Source organism: Gorilla gorilla, chromosome 23 (assembly GCF_029281585.2).
Source record: "Gorilla gorilla gorilla isolate KB3781 chromosome 23, NHGRI_mGorGor1-v2.1_pri, whole genome shotgun sequence".
Taxonomy (NCBI): Eukaryota; Metazoa; Chordata; class Mammalia; order Primates; family Hominidae; genus Gorilla; species Gorilla gorilla.
Genome location: NC_086018.1, coordinates 36598424 through 36623648, shown reverse-complemented (window position 1 = coordinate 36623648; position 25225 = coordinate 36598424). Strand labels below are relative to the sequence as shown.

The 25225-nt window shown below is 43.8% G+C and overlaps 1 protein-coding gene across 1 annotated transcript in view; it reads left to right on the top strand.

The window, feature by feature from the left end:
- The window catches only part of FAM227A (family with sequence similarity 227 member A), a 71436-nt gene extending 48335 nt beyond the window's left edge, over positions 1-23101 (top strand). The window contains exons 12-17 of the mRNA XM_055374650.2: positions 40-127; positions 2191-2285; positions 7978-8135; positions 10543-10695; positions 16358-16493; positions 21678-23101. Of these exons, the coding sequence (XP_055230625.1) occupies positions 40-127; positions 2191-2285; positions 7978-8135; positions 10543-10695; positions 16358-16493; positions 21678-21752 (705 nt within the window). The 3' untranslated portion in view covers positions 21753-23101. The remainder of the gene's footprint in view (positions 1-39; positions 128-2190; positions 2286-7977; positions 8136-10542; positions 10696-16357; positions 16494-21677) is intronic.
- Positions 23102-25225: the final 2124 nt, after the last annotated feature.

Below are 25225 nucleotides of genomic sequence, written 5' to 3'. Positions count from 1 at the left end.
TCTCGCTTTCTCCCTCTCTCTCTCTCTCGTCTCCTGAAGTCTTCTAGTGCAAATTCACCCAGTGAAAAAACCTCTTCGGCCAAGCAGAACTCAGAAAAAAGCTTACGAATGCAGAATACTGCAAAAGGTATATTGACTACCAAAAAGGGAAATGTAGGCTTTTGGCTTAGTTATTGTCTCCAAAACCGTGGTTTCTTGGGTTCGTATGAACAGAATTTGCTGACCTACTTTATACTTGGGGTTCCAGCCTGGGCCTTGGCACCAAGTAATATTTTATGAAAGGATGTAGTTGTCTTTTCAGTTCAATAAGCATTGACTTTTTTTTTTTTTTTTTTTTTTTTTTTTTTTTTTATGCGATGAAGTCTCACTCTGTCGCCCAGGCTGGAGTGCAGTGGCACAATCTCAGCTCACTGCAGCCTCCGCCTCCCAGGTTCAAGCGATTCTCCTGCCTCAACCTCCCAAGTAGCTGGGACTACAGGCGTGCGCTACCACGCCTGGCTAATTTTTGTATTTTTAGTAGAGACGGGGTTTCACCATGTTGGCCAGGCTGGTCTCAAACTCCTGACCTCATGATCCTCCCGCCTTGGCCTCTCAAAGTGCTGGGATGACAGACGTGAGCCACCTCGCCCAGCCTAAGCACTGATTAAGTTCCACTTTTGTGGTGATGAGGTCAGCACAGTGCTGTTATCTGTGGGGAAGAGAGGTTACTGACACCAGAAGAAAATAAATTTAAGACATGATGACTGCTCCTCTCCCCCACCAGAAACCAGGAATTACTAAGGTTGGAACTAATTTGCACCCAGGTCTTAATTTATATTGGTGACTGCGATAGTACAGAGAGGTCAGTGCCATTGAAAGAAAAGTTTCGTGTTACTTGCAATTCCCCTGGCAATTCGCCCTGGAAATCATGAGTAATGTTAAACTCAGCACACCATGGAGGGCCACAGGGGGAAGCACCAGTGCTGGCCAGGAGGCAGAAAGGAGCATGGGGAAGGGACAGGCCACACTCTTTTTTGAAGTTTCTCAGCAGGAAAGACAAAGCAAGGCATGGTAACCAGTTTAGGATTAGTTGGGTACATTACAGTGTAATCCCAACACTTTGGGAGGCTGAGGCAGTAGGATTGCTTGAGCCCAGAAATTCGAGACCAGCCTGAGTAACATAGCGAGACCCTGTCTTTACAAAAAAAATTTTAAAATTAGCTGGACACCATGGTGCACATCTGTAGTCCGAGCTACTCAGGAGGTTGAGGTGGGAGGATTGCTTGAGTCCAGGAGGTTGAGGCTACAGTGAGTCATGATTGAGCCACTGCACTCCAGCCTGGGTGACAGTGAGACCCTGTCTCAAAAAAAGAACAAAATAAAAAAAATTTAGAATTGGCTGGATTGAATAATTCCAATGGGCTCTGGGGCATAGGGGCTGTCCCTGGTTGGCTTGGTGTGTGAGTTAGATATAAGAGTTGGTTCAAAGTGTGGCCTCTGGATTGTAGGAGAGGTATATTAGCAACTTTGTCTGTTAGTCTAGCCCTGGTAATTAATGGATGGCAAATAGACAAATACGGAATATAAGAAAACACAGAACAGGAACTGTTAAGTATCATCCTAGGTAATTTCACATCATTATTGTTATTTAAACTTTATTCTTTTTTTGAGGGAGAAATGGATGCTCAGAGAAGTTAGTATGCGAATTATGTCCCAGTAAAACTTTTAAAGAAAAAGCTTGGGGACCACTGATCAAGAGGTTTAGCCAGGGCTCTAAATAGAGGTAAATATTTGTAGGAAACTTTGCAAGTCCCCTGGAGCTTACATATCTATTCAATTCATGAAGACCCACGCATCAAAGACGAGTTGCCAAGGGAAATTAGAAAATATTTGAACTGAATGAAATGAGACCTTCTTTTCTAATATGAGCATTTATTTAAGGCTAGAGACTTCCCTCTAAACACGGCTTTAGCAGGGCACAGTGGCTCACGCCTGTAATCTCAGCACTGTGGGAGGCCGAGGTGGGCAGATCACTTGAGTCCAGGAGTTTGAGACCAGCTTGGTCAACATGGCGAAACCCCGTTTCTACTAAAACTACAAAATTTAACTGGGTGCAGTGGCACACACCTGTAATTCCAGCTACTCAGGAGGCTGAGGCATGAGAATTGCTTGAACCTAATGGTCATTTTCTTGCTAATGTCACATTGACAGAGCATCATTGTCAGACCCTGGTCTTGAAGAAACCTACACAAGAAGTCAAGAGGATATCAGAAGCAAGAGAATGTGAGAATATGTTTCCTAAAAAGGTGAGCACATGATTGGAAATTTAATAGTAAAGGTGATTCCAAAGGGGGTGAGAGGTGTGGTAAGAAAATGATAATTAACATTTAATGAATATTTACTATATGCCAGGTACTATGCCAAACCTTATGCAAACAGTGCATTTTCTTCTACTGTCACAGTCCTCTGAGATAGTTATCATTGTTATTCTCCAGTTTATTAATGAGCAAAGTGATGCTGGGAGCAGGTACCCAATTTGTCAAATATCATAAAGCAAATAAGTGATACTAAAAGTAAAAAAATAAATAACAATAATAAAAAAATAAAGGCTGGATGCAGTGGTTCATGCCTGTAATCCCAGCACTTTGGGAGGCCGACGCAGGTGGATCACTTGAGATCAGGAGTTTGAGACCAGTCTGGCCAACGTGGTGAAACCCTGTCTCTACTAAAAAATACAAAAATTAGCTGGGCACGGTGGCGTGCCTATAATCCCAGCCACTTGGGAGGCTGAGGCAGGAGAATCGCTTGAACCTGGGAGGCAGACGTTGCAGTGAGCTAAGATCGCGCCACTGCACTCCAGCCTGGGCAACAGAGTCTGACTCCGTCTCAAAAAAAATAAATAAAAAAATAAAAAGCAAATAAGTGATAAAACCAAGATTTGCATGTAGATCTGCCTGGCTCTGAGCCTGAGCTCTCAACCACTGAGCTTTCCCTCTAGTGCAGTGCCCAGCACAGGAAACTCACTAGCATCATTCTCTCCTCTTCCCCTTCCCCACAAACCTCAGTGGATGGTAGTTTATATCAATAGGAACTTCAGTCTTGTGTAGTGGGACCAGAACAGGGTGAGAGGTTTGGGAGCTTCCCCAGGCACCAGCTAGCAAGGGAGTCGGCCATAGAATTTGGGCCAAGTAACACGAGGAATGTAGATTTCTTGTTTTTTTGTTTTTGTTTTTTTGAGACAGTCTCAGTCTGTCACCCAGGCTGGAGTGCAGTGGTGCCGTCTCAGCTCACTGCAACCTCCACCTTCTGGGTTCAAGTGATTCTCGTGTCTCAGCCTCCCCAGTAGCTGGGACTACAGGCGTGTGCCACCACACCTGGCTAATTTTTGTATTTTTAATAGAGACGGGGTTTCACCATGTTGGCCAGGCTGGTCTTGAACTCGCGATCTCAGGTGATCCGCCCCCTTCGGCCTCCCAAAGTGCTGGGATTACAGGCATGAGCCACCACCCCTGGGCTAATCTTTTGACTTTAATCATGGTGTTTTACGTTAGAAGTTTTTAATTATTATAGTCATATTTAGTAGTCTCTTATGGCTTTTAGATTTCATTTGTTGCTAAGCATTTTACCATTCTAAGATTATATAAAACATCTTCCCCAATTTTTTCCCAATATTTTATATTATTACCTATTCTCAATAAAATCTTTACTCACATAACCCCCCAGTATCACCAGGGGTCACTCTGTTCCTTGGAATTTAGCTAAAAATTGGCTTAAGCATTTGTTATCTAATTTGTTTGAAGTCTAGTACCCTCTCAAATATGTTTGTGACCTCTGGGGGCCTGATGTTTTCCTGGTACTAAGCTCCTTGTCTGTCCTGCATACAACATGCACATACTAACTGCATCAGCCCGAATGTGGAACTCTTCTGATTTTTACAAAAACCACTCACACAAGGCCTCTGTGTGCATGTATTTGTGTATATGGAAGAATGGAAGACTTTACTGAAGTTTAAAGAGATGAGGAGAGGGGTGCCCATACCACAGGAATGCAAATAATTTTTTTTTTTTTTTTGAGACGGAGTCTCACTCTGTTGCCCAGGCTGGAGTGCAGTGGTGCAATCTTGGCCCACTGCAACTTCTACCTCCTGGGTTCAAGCTATTCTCCTGCCTCAGCCTCCCAAGTAGTTGGGATTACAGGTGTGTGCCACCACGCCCAGCTAATTTTTGTATCTTTAGTAGAGGTGGGGTTTTGCCGTGTTGGTCAGGCGGGTCTCAAACTCCTAACCTCAAATGATCAGCCCACCTTGGCCTCCCAAAGGGATTACAGGCGTGAGCCACCGCTCCCAGCCCACAGTAATGCAAATAATTTTAAAATTAATATTAGTTGGCTGGGTATGGTGGCTCACACCTGTAATCCAAACACTTTGGGAGGTCGAGATGGGCAGATCACCTAAGGTCAGGAGTTCGAGACCAGCCTTGCCAACATGGTGAAACCCCACCTCTACTAAAAATACAAAAATTATCCAGGCATGGTGGCAGGTGCCTGTAATCCCAGCTACTCGGGAGGCTGAGGCAGGAGAATTGCTTGAACCTGGGAGGCGGAGGTTGCAGTGAGCAGAGATTGCGTCACTGCGCTCCAGCCTGGGTGACAGAGAGAGACTCCATCTCAAAAACAACAACAACAACAACAACAAAAAGCAAAACTTCAAGCCCAAATGCAGTAGAGGCCAGATCACCCCCTCAAAAACACACCGGAGTCAGGGGCTGTTAGGAAAGGGGAAGGACGCTGGGTTGCCAAAAGAATGACCCTCAGAGAAACCTTGCACTGCATTAGTGGATCCCAGATGCTGGACTTTCATAGGCTTTGAAAAAAAAAATTTTTTTTTACAAAGTAAATTCATTAAAACAAAATGACTGCTGTCTGTCATCAGTAGCATTTTATAAAAGAAAGTCATTAATATCACAAATCAGAAAATTTAAAAAGGTCTTTAAAGTGAATCAATTTACTTAGACTCATGTAGATTTTTCCTTGTTTCACTCATTTCCCTGGTGACCACTGGACACAGCATGGCCCCCATTAGGAGACAGCATGTCAGAATCACTGGACCAAATGATCTGTAAATTCCCTGCTAACTCCAGGTTTCTGTGATTCCAGTGGTATCTTGCTGTTAGAATAGTGGTTCTCAACTGGGGCAGTTTTGTCCTCTGGGAGACATTTGGCCAGCTCTGGAGACATTTCTAGTTGTTACAACTGGGGGCAGGGGGACATTGGGGGAGGCCAGGGATGCTCCTCAGCATCCTACAATGCACAGGACAGCCTCCCACAACAAAGAAATATCCAGCCCCAAATGTCAGTAGTGCTGAAGTTGAGAAACCTTGCTGGAGACAGAAGAAATCCCATTAGACAATTAATTAAATGCAACCCTATCCCATTAGAACAGGATTAGAAAATAGTGTGATTGGGTACTGCTGCAGCCTTTATTCATGAGGTGGAATTTTTGTTCATTAAGGTATAACTGCTTCTTCAAAATAAAATATTATTTTTTTAAACACAAAAGCAGTATTGTCATTTTTGGAAAAAGGCAGAAGAAAACAAACCATTCTTGGCCCCAGCCTGTTCTCTTTCTTACCTGTTTCCTCCTGGCTGTCTATTAGCATCTCAAATAGCATCCAAAACGGGACTTGACTTTCCCACCACCCCAGCCTGTTCCTCCCCAGATTGTCCCACCTGAGCAGCTGACACCCAAGTCCTCTGAGCCGCCCTAGACTCTTCTCTTTCTCACACCTACGTAGAGTTGAGTCCGTCAGCAAATCTTGCCAGTTCTCCTTTATCATATGTTGTAAATTTGCTCACTTCTCACCCCTTGTCTGCAATGACCAAGTCCTGGGCCCCATCAGCAATTCCCCAACTCCTGCAGGGGCCTCCTGACTGCTCTTCTGCACACATTCTTACCCATCACAGTCATTTCTCCTCCTATCAGTCAAAGAGACCTTAACAGATTACTCAGATTATATTGTACCCCAGCTCAGAATCTGCCAGTGGCTTCCATGACCCTTAGAAAAATATCCCAGCTCCTCACCATGACCACAGCACCTGCTCCCTCTGCACCCACCCCCACCCCTGTGAGCCACCTCATTTCTGCCCCTTAGCCACACCAAGCACATATCTGTGGCTGGATCTGTTGCACCTGCTGTCCTCTTAGCCAGGAACAACTCCTGATAGACCTTCCCATGGCTCCCTTCCCCACAGCATTCAGGATCCCTGGGGTCTCACCTCCTCACAGCCTTCCCTGATCACCCCATGGAACCCCAGTCCTCTCCTCCCTACCACTCTCCATACCCTGGCCTGATTGATCTTATTAGTATTCATCATATCATGTTATTCCTTTATTTGTTGATTTTTTTCATTGTTTTCTTCCAACTGTAATGCAAACTCCATAAGGGCTGGAATTTGTCTTGTTCTCTGCTGAATCTTCAGCACCTAAAATAGTATTTATACATAGTAATCACTCAATACATATTTGCTGAATGAATTATTAACGTTTTGGTAAGAGTCTTCCAGTCTCTCATCTATCTGTTTTTTACTAAATAATTTTCTTTTTTTTTTTTTTTTTTTGAGACGGAGTCTCACTCTGTCGCCAGGCTGGAGCGCAATGGTGCAATCTTGGCTCACTGCAACCTCCGCCTCCCAGATTCAAGTGATTCTCCTGCCTCAGCCTCCTGAGTAGCTGGGACTACAGGCGCATGCCACCACGCCCAGCTAATTTTTGTATTTTTAGTAGAGACAGGGTTTTACCATGTTGGCTAGGATGGTCTCAATCTCTTGATCTTGCGATCTGCTTCGGCCTCCCAAAGTGCTGGGATTACAGGTGTGAGCTACCGCACCTGGCTTTTACTAAATTATTTTCTATAAAATATATAACACTATCGGCTGGGCACGATGGCTCATGCCTATAATCCAAGCACTTTGGGAGGCCAAGGCGGGCAGAGTACCTGAGGTCAGGAGTTTGAGACCAGCCTGGCCAACATGGTGAAACCCTGTCTCTACTAAAAATACAAAAATTAGCTGGGCATGGTGGCTGGTGGGCCCCTGTAATCCCAGCTACTCGGGAGGCTGAGACAGGAGAATTGCTTGAATCTAGGAGATGGAGGTTGCAGTGAGCTGAGATTGTGCCACTGCACTCCAGCCTGGGCGATAGATTGAGACCCAAGTCTCAAAAATAAAATAAAATTTTATATATATATATATATATATATACATGTGTATATATATACACACATGTATATATATACACATATATACACACACATGTATATATATACACATATATACACACACATGTATATATATACACATATATACACACGTATATATATACACATATATATACACGTATATATATACACATATATATACACGTATATATATACACATATATATACACGTATATATATACACTATATACACGTATATATATACACTATATATATATACACGTATATATATACACTATATATATACACGTATATATATACACTATATATATACACGTATATATATACACTATATATATATACACGTATATATATATACACACATATATATATATATATACACACACACACATAAAAAACACTATCAAACTTTGCATCTCAGTATTTAAAAATTTACTATTATACCTGAAACCTTTTTTAGGTTATCAACTCTTCATAAACATTTTAATAGTGACATACCATTCCTTTGGATAAAGAGATCAATGTCTTCTCCTTGAACATTTAAGTTATTCTCATATTTTGCTATGTATAGTAAACATCTCTGCAGTGGACATCTTTGCCCCTTGACCTTTTTTTGCTTTATTTTGAGTAATTTTCTTAGGATGCATCCTAAAACTGGAATTACTGGATCAAAGGACATGAGTGCTTTGATGCCTTTCTGGTTCTTAATACAGACTGTAAAAATGACAATATCCTTTATTTTTCCTTTTTCTTTCATCCTTAGTCGTGTGCTGCCTGCAAAAGCCCTGAGCTGACTTCAAACCTCTTCGACATTTATGGGAAGAGCCCTCTGATTGTGTACTTTCTCCAGAACTATGCCAGTCTGCAGCAGCACGGCAAGAATGTGTTGATAGTCAGAAGGGAAAAGACCACGAGCACCCCATATCCTTGTCACTGTGGGCAGGGTGCGCACTGCTCCAGGCCCCCATGTCCTCTTCCCAGAAGCAAAGATCAGGGAATGGCACCCAGGCCTTAGCACAGCGCCTGGCACACCATGTGTACTCGCCAGAGGTGGCCAGTGGTGCGAGCCTCAGGGTCAGAATCGTGCTCATCTTAGTTCCAAATCTAGAGCCAGCCTTGTGAACTGGCCGTGAGACCCCAGGGTGTGTCAAATTTCCTTGTGTGCAAAATCTCTTTTCCACTTACCAGAATGAATGTGCTAACTTGGTATTCTAACATATATTGAAACTAAATAGTGCTTCCCAGACACTCGTTGACCCCAGAGTATGTCCTGACCAGGAATTTTGTTGTCCACATGTATGTTTCATCTAACACCCTCCTCAGACACACTCCTCCCTTAGACCCATCAGCATATTCCTGGCCCTGTTGCCATTTATCCTAAAGATCTAATAGAAAGCTCAGATCTCAAGAGAACAGGTGTGGTTGGCCAGGCATGGTAGCTCACGCCTGTAATCCCAGCACTGTGAGAGCCGAGATGAGCGGATCATCTGAGGTAAGGAGTTTGAGACCAGCCTGGCCAACATGGTGAAACCCCGTCTCTACTAAAAATACAAAAAAAATTAGCTGGGCCTGGTGGTGCATGCCTGTATAATCGCAGCTACTTGGGAGGCTGAGACAGGAGAATCGCTTGAACCCAGGAGGCGGAGGTTGCAATGACCCGAGATCACGCCATTGCACTGCAGCCTGGGCAGCAAGAGTAAAACTCCATCTCAAAAAAAAAAGAAAACAAATGTGGCATATATTGGTGTCCTGAGTCTTAGCAGCTTACCATAGGAGTCAGAGAACACGGGTTCTATTTGGAATCAAACTGGTCTATTGGTTCAAATAGACCTGGACTCAGGAACCAACTCTACTGCAAACCGAGTGATTTGAGATAAGTTCCAGCTTCTCTCTGTGCCTCATTTTTTTCACCTGTAAAATAGGGATAAGAGTACCTGCCTCATAGGGCTATTATGCAGATTACAGACACAACAGAGATAAAGGCTAGTGCCTGGCAGATGACAAGGGCTGGGATGATCCACGTCTACATTGAGCTCCCCAACAGGAGGAGTTTCGTAATGAACTAGGAGGACTTTGCGTCTTCTGCACAGAACTGCATGTCCACAAACTTATTTACATGTTCTATAGGGAGAGAGTAATAACAACAACTCACATTTCATAGTGTTTTATTTCTTGCAACATGTTTTCCCAAACATCTCTTCATTGTTCTCTAAAGACAGTTTAGTGTAGTGGAAGGAACCTGGGTTGGGATATGCAGCCCTAGATTTGAGTCCCAGTTTAGCAACCACTGGCTTTGAGATCTTATGTGCACAGCTTGACCTCCAAGCTCAATATCTTTATCTACTCATTCCTAAAATTTAGATAGTTATACCAAACTTACAGTGTTGTGATGAGGATTAAATGGCATACAGCTGATACTACATAAATAACTACCAGGATTATGATTAACATCATCTAAAGTGGGCATTATTATCTCTGTTTTACAGATATGGAAATGGAGGCACAGAGGATGACTGCTATCTTGTCTGAGGTCCCACAGCTTGTGGCGAGTGTAGCTGAGATTCTAACCAATCAAGAAGGGGTGGAAGGAGGGCAGAGCAGAGGGAGAATTTTTTTTTTTTTTTTTTTTTTGAGACAGAGTCTCACTCTGTTGCCCAGGCTGGAGTGCAGTGGCGCGATTTCGGCTCACCGCAACTTCCGCCTCCTGGGTTCAAGCGATTCTCCTGCCTCAGCCTCCCAAGTAGCTGGGATTATAGGCATGTGCCACCATGCCCAGCTAATTTTTTGTATTTTTAATACAGATGGGATTTCACAGTGTTAGCCAGGATGGTCTCAATCTCCTAACCTCGTGATCCGCCTGCCTTGGCCTCCCAAAGTGCTGGGATTACAGGCGTGAGCCACCGCGCCTGGCCGAGCATATTTTTATATACAAACGAGATGGAGAATGAGGCCTTGGGCTGAGAGAAAAGGAAAGCTGGGAGCCCTTCCTGTTCACCGTTGTGATAATAGAATAAGAATTTCAGATGACAGTCTAAAAAAGTATTTCTTAGCCCTGCCTTCCATCCACAGGGGCAGAGAAGGACTTTATTCCTACGTAGAGAACGCCTGGCCACGGATAGGATGGCCTCTTCCCTCCAAAGCAGGCCATGGTCAAAGAGCAGGAGAGTCATCTCTTGCTCAGATTTCAGGTATCTTATCCAGAAACGCAGGGCATTTTCCCTGCTCTGTCCTCCATGCCCCTCTTCCCCATGCACTGCACTCATGCCACTAATAATGCAGCGTCAACACAGTTCCACAGTACGGGGATTTCCTTGACAGCGGAAGCCACTGACTGCACCCCAGTGTATACTGATGTCATCAGTGAGACCCTGTGCAGCATGAAGAAGCGGAAAGACAACCTCAATCAGTTGTACCAGCGTCACTGGACTGAATGGAATTATTTTGACAAGCATCTAAAGGAGCTGCAAGACAACTTCTCCAGGTATGGAAGGGGCTTTGGGGAATGCCGTTGTTCCGCACTCATCTTTTGCAGCACACCATCATCATCATTTTTAAATGGGTTGGTGGGGCAGGGGGGTTTCCTGTAACCATCATAAGCATAATCAGCTTTCTTGTGGTCAGATTATAAACTCCTAATAACAGAGACCAGAGCTTTTTTTGTTGTTATTTTTTTTTCTAACTACAAAAACATTATGTGTTCAATGAAAGCAAACAAAGGACCCGGAAACCACATGAAAGTACCAAGAGATACACATTGCCAACATTTTCCTATAAATCCTTCCAGTCTTTTTTTTCTGGGCCCATATATCCGCATCACTAAATAAAGTAGTAGAGTCATACTGTCGGTCTGTTTTTTAGACCTATTTTTTCCCACTAGCAGCATATTATGGACATTTTCCTCTGTCTTCTGCCTTTTTCAGAAATTTTATTTTACTTAGAAAAACCTTTCAGAAAGTTGATAGTACACTGAACTGTCCATCAGGATAGTACACTGAACTGTCCATCAGGATGGTACACTGAACTGTCCATCAGGCATTTGCCAAGTATTCACATTTTGCCCCATTTGCTTTCTCTCTCTAATATCTAATCCAAATTCAAATTTCCCCAATTGTCCCCAAAATGTATTTTAATTTTTAGAGACAGGGTCCCACTCAGTCACCCGGGCTGCAGTGCAGCAGCTCAGTTACAGCCTGCTGCAGCCTCAAACTCCTGGGTTCAAGTGATCCTCCTTCCTTAGCCTCCTCTGGAGTGCTGGGATTACAGACATGAGCCACTGTGCCTAACTCAGTGTGTCTTCTTTGGCTTTACCTGCTGCTCCAGGATCCAGTCAAGAATCACAAATTATACTTTGTTTTTTGTTTTTTGAGCCAGAGTCTCACTCTGTTGCCCAGGCTGGAGTGCAGTGGTGTGATCTTGGCTCACTGCAGCCTCTGCCTCCTGGGCTCAAGCAATCCTCCCGCCTCAGCCTCCCAAGTAGCTGGGACTATAGGTGTGCACCACCATGCCCAGCTAATTTTTGTGTTTTTAGTAGCGAAGGGGATTCACCATGTTGCCCGGTTGGTCTCAAACGCCTGACCTCAGGTGATCTGCCCCTGCCTCAGCCTCCCAAACTGTTGAGATTGTAGGCGTGAGCCACCGTGCCTAGCCAGAAATTGTATTTAGTTTTATCTCTTTGGTGTCTTTGAATCTATAACAGTATCCTGCTCGCCCCCCTTTATTAGTTGTTTTTTTATGACATGGACTTTTTTGAAAAGCTCAAGCCACATTCTGGGTTTTTCTGATATTTCCTCAAAGTAGCATTGAATTTGTTCCAATATAGACTATGTTTTCTGTACACTGGACATTAGGTCTATGCTAGAGGTTTGATTAGATTCACGTTAAATCATTTTGCCCAGAATCTTTCACAGGTGATGTTGTATATTTATGTTGCATCCCATTAGGAGGCATATCATGTCAGGTTGCTCTGCTGCTGGTGATGCTAAGTTTAAACACTTGGTTAAACTGGTATCTACCAGATCTCTGCATTGTAAGAGCACATGTTTGTCTTTCTAATTAGTCAGGAATAAATGATGTGATTCTCCCAGACTGTGTGAATGTGCTTCCCCAACATCTTTCACACAGTGGTTTTAGCACTCATCAGTGGTCTTTGCCTGATTAACTATTACATTTAAGGTTGCAAAATGGTGATTTTTCTACTTCTGCCATTCCTTCTACATTTATTAGCTGGCATTTTTCCATAAAGAATAGCTCACTTTCTTTTATCTTTCTTTGTCTCTCTCATGTCTTTCCTGCATGCCCCTATAACTCTTTCATGGAGCCACCCTGTCTGCAAGGGAAGCATGGGAAATATCTGGCCAAGGAGGGCGAGATTTCCACAGCTGGACTGGACCTTCCATAGAACTGGGCACTTTGTTGTCCAAAACAAAATGGGATTCAGTTTACAAACGAGAAAGAGGGAATTGCTATTGGCTAGACAGCTATCCATGTCTCCCATAATAAGAGGGACAGAAAAATATGAATATGTAGATAAATACTTTGTTATGCAGTATAATACAATTGGGTTTTATTTTTATTTTTATATATTTTTTGAGACGGAGTCTCGCTCTGTCGCCAGGCTGGAGTGCAGTGGTGCAATCTCGGCTCACTGCAACCTCCGTCCCCCAGGTTCAAGCGATTCTCCTGCCTCAGCCTCCCAAATATCTAGGATTACAGGCACATGCCACCACGCCTGGCTAATTTTTTATATTTTTAGTAGAGACAGGGTTTCACCGTGTTAGCCAGGATGGTCTCGATCTCTTGACCTCGTGATCCACCCGCCTCGGCCTCCCAAAGTGCTGGGATTACAGGTGTTAGCCACCATGCCCGGCCTTTTAATTTTGCATTTTTAGTAGAGACTGGGTTTCACCATGTTGGCCAGGATGGTCTTGACCTCTTGACCTCATGATCTGCTCGCCTCAGCCTCCCAAAGTGCTGGGATTACAGGCATGAGCCACCGCACCCGGCCACAATTGAGTTATTTATAAAATATTATGGGACACAGACCACACACATTCACAAAACCCCGTTAGACATCACCACCACCACCACCACAGGAATGCAGTTCAGCATTAATGTTCATCAAAATATGATTGGTTAAATAAAACTATCATACCTCCATACTCTGCAGCCAAGAAGAACCTCCCTCTATTTTTGTTTTACAAGGAAAGATGGTCACAACATATTATTGGACCGAAGTTTAGGTTATAAGACAGTGTGTTTAAAGTGGTACAATTATTTACTTATCCCCATTTTACAGATGTGGAAGCTGAGGTTGAGGACAGAACCTTGGAGGGCAACCACATACATCAGGGAGGACAGAATATTCTGTAAGGGGAGGAGTGACCAGAAGGGAAGGAGGAGAGTCCATACATGCAGACACACTGACCATAAAGCCAAGGGGACAAAGGACAGTAGGGAAACAGCAAGCAGCAGTGTGGTGGCCAGACTCCAAAACGTGGGGCAGAGACAGGTAGGCGACTTGGTAGAGGGCAGTCTCAACAAGGCTAAGGTCGGAAGGCAGAGCCTGGGACGTGAAGGGGAAGATGTAAGTCCCTGTGGATGGATGGGATTCCTAGGAAGCAGAAGGAATAAAATTCTGCATCAAAAAGGCAAGATCAGATGGTAAGCAACAGGGGCTATTTAAACATAAGGTAGAAGGCTGGGCACAGTAGCTCACACCTGTAATCCCAGCACTTTGGGAGGCCGAGGCGGGTGGATCATTTGAGGTCAGGAGTTTGAGACCAGCCAGGCCAACATGGTGAAACCCCATCTCTACTAAAAATAGAAAAAATAGCTGGGTGGTAGTGGCGCACACCTGTAATCCCAGCTACTTGGGATGCCGAGGCAGGAGAATCGCTTGAGCCTGGGAGGCAGAAGTTGCAATGAGCCGGGAGCATGCCAGTGCACTCCAGTCTGGGTGACAGAGTGAGACCCTGTCTCTAAATAAATAAATAAACATAAGGTAGAAGACCCAAGCCTGTGTGAAAGGGGAGAGATTGAACATGTAGGTGAGGGAGGAGAGGGTCAGGATGGAGAAGGGAGAAGACATAGGGACTGCTCTTTGGGGCTCTTTGCTTCTGCCTCTGTAACTGTTGTTCATTATGCTTTATTTATTCTTGTTTTGTTTTGTTTTGTTTTAGAGACGGAGTCTTGCTCTGTCGCCCAGGCTGGAGTGCAGAGGCGCAGTCTCGGCTCACTGCAAGCTCCGCCTCCTGGGTTCACGCCATTCTCCTGCCTCAGCCTCCCGAGTAGCTGGGACTGCAGGTGTCCGCCACCACGCCCGGCTAATTTTTTTGTATTTTTAGTAGAGACGGGGTTTCACCGTGTTAGCCAGGATGGTCTCGATCTCCTGACCTTGTGATCTGCCTGCCTCAGCCTCCCAAAGTGCTGGGATTATAGGCGTGAGCCACTGCGCCCAGTCCATTATGCTTTATTTATTCTGTAGTTCATTGTCCCAACAGATTTTCAGCACCTTCTGGGCACCAGGCATTATGATTGCTCTCATATCTGTCTCTCCCAATAGTCGTAACAAGCCTTGATGGCGGGATCCATGGAATGGCAGAGGCTAAGGTTGGGATACAGGTCTTTTTACTGACTGGTTCTGTGACCATGGACTATTAAACTATTTTTGCCTTTTTAAGGCCACAGGTAGGTCTGGCTATGGGGCTAAGTTCTAGCCATGGAATAAAAATGGAAGGGTTATTTGCACACACTTCACTGATCCTCAGTCGTTTTGTTGTACTTCAGTCATTTGATAGTGTTTCCTACTTTGTAGGGTTGTATTGATCAAATAAATTAAGGTCTGTAAAGACTTTTCTCAGAACTAGGCCCATAGGTAGGTAATTGTATCAGTTATAATTAGGTTTGGCTTAGAGTGACAGAAAAACTCAAACAGTGGCTAAAATTTATTACAATTTCTTTTCTCTCATTTACAAGGACTCCAGCAGATATGAAAGTTCATAGTGACAGGGTCTCAAGATCTTTTATCATATTGCTCCGCTAGCTTCAGCCCATGATTTAGCTTCAGCCCATGATTTAACTTCATGGTAAGAAATGGCTGCTCAAGTTCCAGCCACCAGGTCCACATTTCATCCAGTTCAAAGGAAGATGAGTCCAAAGAAATGCATTTCTTCTGGAAGTTGCAAATAACCCTTCTATTCCATGGCCAGAACGTTTTAAAGTTCAGAACTAGCTTAAAATTAACATTAAATTCATACAGAATATCCAGGATTAAGTTTATAGCTTATATATTTCAGAAATAAAGGATACTCTTGTTTAATAAACAAATTCTCATTAGGTGAATTATAGTAAAGATTTTTTTGTCAAGAGGAAGTTTGTAACTGTGTGTTAGCAGTTGCATTGCTAAGTACATCCACTTTTTGTTGTTTAAGATATTGTTGCTGGGCGCAGTGGTTCACGCCTGTAATCCCAGCACTTGGGGAGGCCGAGGTGGGCGGATCACGACGTCAGGAAATCGAGACCATCCTGGCTAACACTGTGAAACCCCGTCTCTACTGAAAATACAAAAAATTAGCCAGGCATGGTGGCATGCACCTGTAATCCCAGCTACTCGGGAGGCTGAGGCAGGAGAATCGCTCGAACCCAGGAGGCGGAAGTTGCAGTGAGCCAAGATCATGTCACTGCACTCCAGCCTGGGCGACAGAGCAAGACTCCATCTCAAAAAAAAAAAAAGAAAAAAAGATATTGTTGAGAAGCTCATCATGCCTTATATTAATAAAGTGATTCTCAAAGTTTTGTCTACAGATAAAAGCAGTGCCTTAAAACACAACTGTGCTACTAGACGTCAGGGCAGGGTTGCTGTTAAGGAAGTAGGATAGTGACTGAGCAGGGACGTGAAACAGCTTCTAAGGAGCTGGCAGCGTTCTCTTTCTCGATCCGAGTGCTGGTTACATGGGTGTGCTCAGTATATGAAGATTTCTTGAGCTGCACACTTAGAATCTGTGCACTCCTAGTTTCTATGTTATACTTCAATACATGTTTTGTAAATGGTCACGTGGATCTATCAGTTTATAGGACATACAGAACATTGAGGACATGTTAATCACTCCAGCCTTTTTCCATATGTCTCTGTGTTTTCACCCCAGGGAAATGAAGAATATTGATCAAAAAGCAGCAGATACAAAAAAGGCAAACCACATGTTCATCCCACCTTCAGCCATCAATGAGGAATCACCTGACAAGAAAACTAAGGGACGTCTCCAAAGAGAAATTGAGTTTAAGGTTTGTTCGAACAAAAACCATGGGAAAGGTAGAAGTGTGAACAGTGTAAGAATAATAATTATTTTATTTTATTTTATTTTATTGAGACAGAGTCTCACTCTCTCCTCAAGGCTGAGTGCAGTGGTGCCATCATAGCTCACTGTAGTCTCCACCTCCTGGGTTCAAGCAATCTTCCCACTTCAGCCTCCTGAGTAGCTGGGACCACAGGTGTGTGCCACCATGCCCAGCTCATTTTTTATTTTTGTAGAGTTCGGGGTATCACTATGTTGCCCAGGCTGGAAAATTCTTAAAACATAGGAAAGAGCATATAAAAGTTCACTTATGACCAGGCACTGTGGCTCACGCCTGTAATCCCACTACTTTGGGAGGCCGAGGTGGGCGGATCATGAGGTCAGGAGATCGAGACCATCCTGGCCAACATGGTGAAACCCCATCTCTACTAAAAATACAAAAATTAGCTGGGCATGGCAGTACGTGCCTGTAATCCCAGATACTTGGGAGGCTGAGGCAGGAGAATCGCTTGAACCCGGGAGCTGGAGGTTGCAGTGAGCCGAGATCACACCACTGCACTCCATCCTGGAGACAGAATGAGACTCCGTCTCAAAAAAAAAAGTTCACTTACTTTTATGTATTACTCACACCACTCTCATTTTAGTTTTAGTGTTATTATTGGTAGTAGTAAGGGCTACTAATGATTTTGTACTTCCTCTGTACCAAGCATTGGCCTATGTACTTTATGAACTGTATGAGACAGAGCTCCTTGGTTGCATGTGCCAGGAAGCCAGCTCAAACTAGCTTAAATGGAAGGAGAATGTAGCAGCTTAAATAACTGGGAAGGCCATGGTAGGCCATCTGCAGGCATATTAGACCTGACAGCTTGATATTTTCAGGCTCTTTCTCTGTCTGTCTCTTGATCCTCTTCCCTTCTGTGGGCTGACTTCTTTTTCAAGCTGCCTCTGCCTCAGGGCCATGGACAGCCCAAGTCTGTCTCCTTATAGTCCTGACCTAAAAAGCCATGTCCACTTTGCTGGAGCACATCTTCTAGCAGTTCCCAAAACGAAGGTATATGGGAAATTATTTGAGTCTTTGCATATCCAAAACATTTTTTTTTTTTTTTGAGATGGAGTCTCCTTCTGTCACCCAGGCTGGAGTGCAGTGGCACGATCTTGGCTCACTGCAACTTCCTCCTCCTGGGTCCAAGCAGTTCTCCTGCCTCAGCCTCCTGAGTAGCTGGGACTACAGGCGCGTGCCACCATGCCCAGCTAATTTTTTTCGTTGTTTTGTTTTGTTTTGTTTTGTTTAGCAGAGATGAGGTTTCACCATGTTGGCCAGGCTAGTCTCAAACTCTTGACCTCAGGTGATCCGCCCGCCTCGGCCTCCCAAAGCGCTGGGATTACAGGTGTGAGCCACCATCCCCGGCCCTTTGTTCTATTTTTAAAATAATTATTTAAGAGATGAGATCTTGCTGTGTTGCCCAGGCTGGTCTCGAACTCCCGAGCTCAAGCAGTCCTCTCGCCTTGGCCTCCCAAAGTGCTGGGATTAGACATGAAAAAATGTCTTTGTTCTTGATTGATATTTCACAAATGTTTTGCTGGAAATAAAATTCCAAGTTAAAAGTCAATATTCTACAGAACTTTGGAGAATTTTTCCTGCCTGCTGCTTTTACTGTTGAGAAGTCTCATGCTATTCTGATTCCTATGGCTTTGTGGGTCACTGTCTTCCCAGCTGTGGGAACTTCTAGGATATTGTCTTCATTCTTAGTATCCTGAAGTTTCACAATGATATACCTTGGTATGAGTCCTTTTCTTAATATGTGTCACTGAGGTCGGGAGTGCTCTCAGTTCAGAGGGTAGAGTCCTTCAATTCTGAGAATTTTGCTTGTATTATTTCTTTGAAAATTTCCTTCATTTTCTTTGCTATTTCTGGAACTATGATAGTCAATTGTCAGACCTGCTGGACTGATCCTTTAATTTTCTTATCTTTCTTTATTCGCCTCTTGGCATCTGTATATATATTTCTTTTCTTTTTCAAACAACGTAAATGTATTTTCTCACAGTTCTGGAGGCCGAAGTCCAAAGTCAAGGTGTCAGCAGGGCCATGCTTCCTGTGCGGGGTTCAGGGTAGTCTTCCTTTGCCTCTCCCTAGCTTCGTGTGGTTGCCAGCAGTCCGTGGCTGTCCTTGGCTTGTAGAGGCCTCACTCCAATCTCTGCCTCTGTCATCACCTGGCCTTCTTCATGTCTGTCTGCATCTATTCTTCTAAAGACAGCAGTCATATTGGATAAAGGCCCACCCTGATGTCTTCATTGAGCTTGATTACATCTGCAAAGACTATTTCCAAAAAAGGTCTTATTCACGGGTACTGGGGTTTACAACCTTAACACGTCTTTTGGGGAATATGATTAAACCTATAACAGCTTTCTTCTTCTTTTTTTCTTTTTTCTTTTTTTTTTTGAGATGGAGTCTTGCTCTGTCGCCCAGGCTGGAGTGCAGTGGTGCGATCTTGGCTCACTGCAACCTCCGCCTCCCAGCTTCATGCCATTCTCCTGCCTCAGCTTCCCACGTAGCTGGGACTACAGGCACCTGCTACCACACCCGGCTATTTTTTTTGTATTTTTAGTAGAGATGGGGTTTCACTGTGTTAGCCAGGATGGTCTCGAACTCCTGACCTCGTGATCCACCCGTCTCGGCCTCCCAAAGTTCTGGGATTACAGGCGTGAGCCACTGCGCCCAGCGTTTTTTTTTTTGTTTGTTTGTTTGTTTTAAGACAGAGTCACTCTGTTACCCAGGCTGGAGTGCAGTGGTGCAATCTCGGCTCACTGCAACCTCCACTTCCCGGGTTCAAATGATTCTCCTGCCTCAGCCTCCTGAGTAGCTGGGACTACAGGTGTGCACCACCACGCCCGGCTAATTTTTGCATTTTTAGTAGAGATGGGGTTTCACCATGTTGGCCAGGCTGGTCTCGAACTCCTGACCTCAGGTGATCCACCCACCTCGGCCTCCCAAAGTCCTGGGATTACAGGCATGAGCCACCGCGCCTGGCTAAAATTTCTTTGTAGAGACAGGGTCTTGCTGTGTTGGCATTTTCAACGTATAGAATCGTGCTATCTGTAAATAAAGATAGTTTTACTTCTTCATTTCCAATTTGGATGCCTTTCATTTCTTGCCTAATTATCTGTCTAGAGCTTCTGATACAAAGTGGAATACCAGCCATGAAAGGAGGCATTTTGTCCTGTCCCTGGTCCTAGGGAAAGGCTTTCAGTCTTTAACCATTGAGTGTGCTGTTATCTGTGGGTTTATCATAAATGTCCATAATCATGTTGGAGTAATTCCATCCTATTCCTATTTTTCTGATTGTTTATTATCATGAAATGCTGTTGGTTCTTGTCAAATGCTTTCTCTGCATCATTTGAGATAATTAGGTGGGGTTTTCCCTTCATTCTTTTATTGTGCTCTATACACTGATCGATTTATGTTTCACTGAGGGGAACTACCCTCAGATTCCTGGGATAAATCCCACTTGTTCCTGGTGTATAATCCTTTTAATATTTTAGTATTTGTTGAAGATCTCTGCATTTGTATTCTTAAGGAAGAGTGGTCTATAATTTCTTTTCTTGTCATTTCTTTGTCTAGTTCTGGTATCAGCATAATGCTGGCCCCATAAAATGAGCTATGAAATACTGTTACCTCTTCTATTTTTTGGAAGAGCTTGAGAAGAATTGGTGTTAATTCTTCCTTAATGGTTTGGTAGAATTCACAAATGAAGCCCTGTAGTCTTTCACTTTTCTTTGTTCAAAGGGAGATTTTTGATTGTTGATTCAATCGTTTTATTTGTTATAAGTCTATGCAGAATTTTTATTTTTTTCTTGAGTCAGTTTTGGTAATTTGTGTATTTCTAGTTTTCCATTTCATGTAGGCTATATAATTTATTGGCATTTGTATTCTCTTACAAGCTTTATTTCTGTAAGGTCGGTAATCATGTTCTCACTTTCATCTATGTGTGTCCTTTTCTTGGTAGTCATTCAAACTCAAAGTTTGTTAATTTTGTTGATAACTAACATTTTGTTTCTTTCAGTTGACTTTCTATTTTTTCTATTCTCTATTTCACGTCCTCTGCTCTAATCTTAATCTCCTTCCTTCTACCAGCTTCAGATTTAGTTTGTGCTTCTTTTGCTAGGCCCACAAGTCATAAAATGAAGTTATTGATTTGAGATGTTTCTTGTTTTTAAAACATAGGCATTTATGGCTATAAATTTCCCTCTTATCACTGCTTTTGCTGCACTCCATAAGTTTTATTGTGTTATGTTTTTGTTTTTATTTCAAAATATTTTTTAGTATATCTTGTGATCTCTCCTTCAAGTTGTAGCATGTTCTTTCCAAATACGGACAGTGAACCTAAATAGAAGAAGTGTAGGCCAAGCACAGTGGCTCACACCTGTAATTCCAGCACTTTGGGAGGCCAAGGCAGGCGGATCACGAGGTCAGGAGATTGAGACTATCTCGGTCAACATAGTGAAACCCTGTCTCTACTAAAAAAAAAAATACAAAAAACAAATTAGCTGGGCATGGTGGTGCATGCCTATAATCCCAGCTACTTGAGAAGCTGAGGCAGGAAAATCACTTGAACCCGGGAGTCAGAGGTTGCAGTGAGCCGAGATCGCGCCACTGCACTCCAGCCTGGCGACAGAGCGATACTGCGTCCCAAAAAAGAAAGAAAAAAATAAATGTAATGCTTTCGTGAAATATTAAAGGAAGTCCTTTAGGCTTGTGAGACTAGTCTCCATCCCATAGCCCAGCAAATAATATTCTGAAGATTCACATCTGGAGGTGTGAAGCAGACAGAGTTAGAAAACACAATCCAGGTTTTCAGCGTCACCAGAGGGATGTCACCTCCAATGGAGTAGTACCTGCCTGCTACCTAGAGGTTTTTGGGGCCCAGTTCAGATCCCATGCAGCAGTGTTCCTGTCAGTACTGGTGAAAGATGAAGGATGGAGGCACTGGGGATGTGGAAGCCGTGGATGCCAGCTGTCCTGCTCGACCACTTTCTCTGGAGGCAGGAGCACACCCTCGATATTCCATGCACACAAGGATCACCACTGGCCACGCCACTGCTCACGTGCAAAGTCTTTGAAGAAATTACATTTTTTAAATTAATTTTTGTTTTTGTTCGTTTGTTTCCCCCACAGGAGGGGAAAGGAGGAGAGGGAAAGAGAAGAGAAACAGAAGTTGAACATTTCTTTCCACTCACTTCCAAGCCCTGAGGAGCTCCACAACCTAGAACCAGGAAGCGCCTGCAGAATCCGTGATATTTCTGCTACAAGGTGGAGTGGAACAACAAGAAAATAAGAAAATTGTGGCCAAAGACAGAAATAGGAATCATGATTTCTCCATAGGGGAAGGATTCCGTTGTAGTTTTTCCTAGGCTGAGTGAAAAGCAGGAGTAGAGAGTTGGTGCTTGGGTCACTACATTTATTCATAAATTTACTCTTTCAGTATTTTATTACGTGCATGCTGGTAAGTATGTTACAAATATGACCTCATACAAAGGTTAAACTTTCATACCAGCCATATGAAGTAGGGATTATCCACTGCATTTTACGCAGCAGCAAGCCCAGGTTTAGAAAGGTTTCCGAAGTTCTCTGCTGTAGACACTGGGTAATTAACAGTAGATAAGACACAGTCCCTGTTCTCAAGGGAGTCACCATCTGGTAGAGGGAAGACAGATGTATCAACACATTAAATGCTGTAAGTATTGGACAGAGGAAAAAGAGAAAAATGTTGTGAGGGAAAAGGAAAATGGGCCTAGAGGAGTGCAATTTTTTGTAACAAGCTTTGTGGAACTATTAATTTGATAATTTGATAGGCGCTTCTATTATGCTGCTTCTGAGCCTTTGCCTCCTGCTCCTCTAACCACTGGGATTGCCAGCCTATTTCCAATATGCCCTCTTTCTGCCTGGCAAACATCTTGTCTTTTCTAAACTCAGCCCAGGGACACATGACATCTGTAATGTGTTTCTGTGTGACTCCCAGGCTTCTGCCTTCTTAACCTCTCACCTTCCAGCTCATTTGAGTGAATCTTTGTCCGAGAATTGAGAGAAACTTTATAGGTAAAGCATGCACATGTTGTCTGATTTAATCTAAAATAGAAATAAGAAAACAGAATAATACTGCAACTAGGGACACATTTAGTCACTCCCAGTTCATGAGACAAGGAATATTAAAGTTCATTCCTACCATAGCCAAAGTCAGGATTTAAATGTAAATTAATTTTTTTAATTAAAAAATTTTAAATTAGGCCGGGCGTGGTGGCTCACACCTGTAATCCCAGCACTTTGGGAGGCTGAAGTGGGCAGATCACGAGGTCAGGAGTTCGAGACCATCCTGGCCAACATGGTGAAACCCCATCTCTACTAAAAATACAAAAATTAGCTGGATGTTGTGGCGGGCACCTGTAATCCCAGCTACTCGGGAGGCTGAGGCAGAAGAATCGTTTGAACCCAGGTGGCGGAGGTTGCAGTGAGCCAAGACCATGCTATTGCACTCCAGCCTGGGCAACAAGAGCGAAACTCTGTCTCAAAAAAAATTTTTTTTAATTAATTTTAACTAAATTAAATTTTTTAGAGGCAGAATCTCAGTCTGTTGTCCAGGCTGGAATGCAGTGGTGCAGTCATAGCTCACTGCAACCTCAAATTCCTGGGCTGAAGCGATCCTCCCACCTCAGCCTCCCAAGTAGCTAGGACTACAGGTATGCCACCATGTCTGGCTAATTTTTAAAGAAATTTTTTTGTAGAGATGGGATCTCACTGTGTTGCCCAGGCTGGTCTCGAACTCCTGGCTTCAAGTAATCCTCCTGCCTTGTCCTTCCAAAGCACTGGGATTCTAAGTGTGAGCCACCGCACCTGGCCTGGAGTATCTAATATTGTATAACATAATAATAGTAATCATAGGCGATGTCATTTATTGAGTACTTAGTATGTGCTGAGTGCTCTGCTAAGTCTGGTTTAGACATTATCTCAGTTAACCTTCCTGGTGTCCCCCAAGATGGATATTGTTACCTCCATTTTCTCCTAGGAAGAAACGGACTTGGTGGGGATGATTAGGTATTTGCTAGATGTCTATTCTGTACCATCCCTGCACTAGGCCCTGTGAATACAGAGATAAATAAAGACACAGTCCCTGACCTTATGGGGCTTACAATCTGGAAAAAAGAGAAGGATGTGTAAACTAATAAATGCATTAATGCTCCAATAGAGAGCTGCGTGGAATCTGAGAAAAACCAAGGCAGGTGAAGCCAGTGTGCCAGCAGCCCTTTGGGACAGAAGATATTTCACTGAGGGGCACAGGCACAGGGGTTGGTTTGCCAAAGGACCAGCAGCTGGGCTGAGGGGCATAGGTTTTATCATTTGAGCTTCAAGGCACAAGGCAGTGACCTGGTCTGTGCTAGAACAGTTCACCTGTCACAGCCAAGAGGAAAGAAATGGTGCAGATGGCTGTTTGCCCAAACCAAGCAGCAGATAAGCAGATCTTGGGAAATGTAGCTCATCCCTCAGACACACGTCTTTACTTGAATCCTGAGTAGAACTCTAGGTGACCCCCTTGGAGGCTATTACTCATGTAAAAGGGGATGAAGGAAAGGTAAGAGGGAAGGAGCTTAGGCTTTGGCATGAGAAAATTTGGGCCTTTGAATCCCTGCCCTGCTTCACCATATGGATGTGTGACTCAGCATAGTAGCTGTGCATCTTGACCTTTCTGAACGTGCTTTCTTGACTGCAGAAAGGGAATGCCTGCCTAGGAGGGTCGTTGTGAGGATTAGATGAGATAATTTGTGCAAAGTTCTTGGCACAGTACTTTTCACTTTGTAATTGCCGCAAGCTGTTATTGTTGTTATTGCTGTTATAAAGTGTACTCTTCTTGGCCGGGTGCGGTGGCTCATGCCTGTAATCCCAGCACTTTGGGAGGCCAAGGCGGGTGTATCGCCTGAGGTCAGGAGTTTGATACCAGCCTGGCCAACATGGCGAAACTCCATCTCTACTAAAAATACAAAAAAATTAGCCGGGCACGATGGCAGGTGCCTGTAACCCCAGCTACTCAGGAGGCTGAGGCAGGAGAATCACTTGAACCCGGGAGGTGGAGGATGCAGTGAGCTGAGATTGCACCATTGCACTCCAGCCTGGGTAACAAGAGTGAAACTCCATCTCAAAAAAAAAGTATAGTCTTCTGAAACCAGAACGTGTGAGCACCTGCCGAGTACAAGGCACCATGTGGGGCAGATAAGCAGAACACTCTCTCACCTTCCCTTTACTACCCCAGCGACTGTCAACTCTTCATTTGCAGTTTCTCTAGGAACCACACTTTCCTATTTCTGGACCTTTTGTCTGTTGCTGCTTCTGGACCTGAAAATGCCTTCTCCTCCCTCCTCTTTGTTAACTGCCAACATCACTAATTCCTGCTCTTCCTCCAGGACCCCGCTTAGACGTCCCTCATCTTGGGAGCCTTCCCTAATATACCAGGAGCAAGGTAGGCACAAGTGCTCCACTGCATTATGCTCCAACAGCATTCTGTGCCATCCCATTATGGCAGCAGTTACCATAGTAGATTGGAATTGCCTGTTTACCTATCCACCGCTATTATTAGCCCCCATACAGCAAGAAGGTCTCCTTACTTTCTAAGCCCAGGACGAACCGCATTTCTGTCTCTCAGGACCATTTGTTGCACAGTCCAAGATCATCCCTTC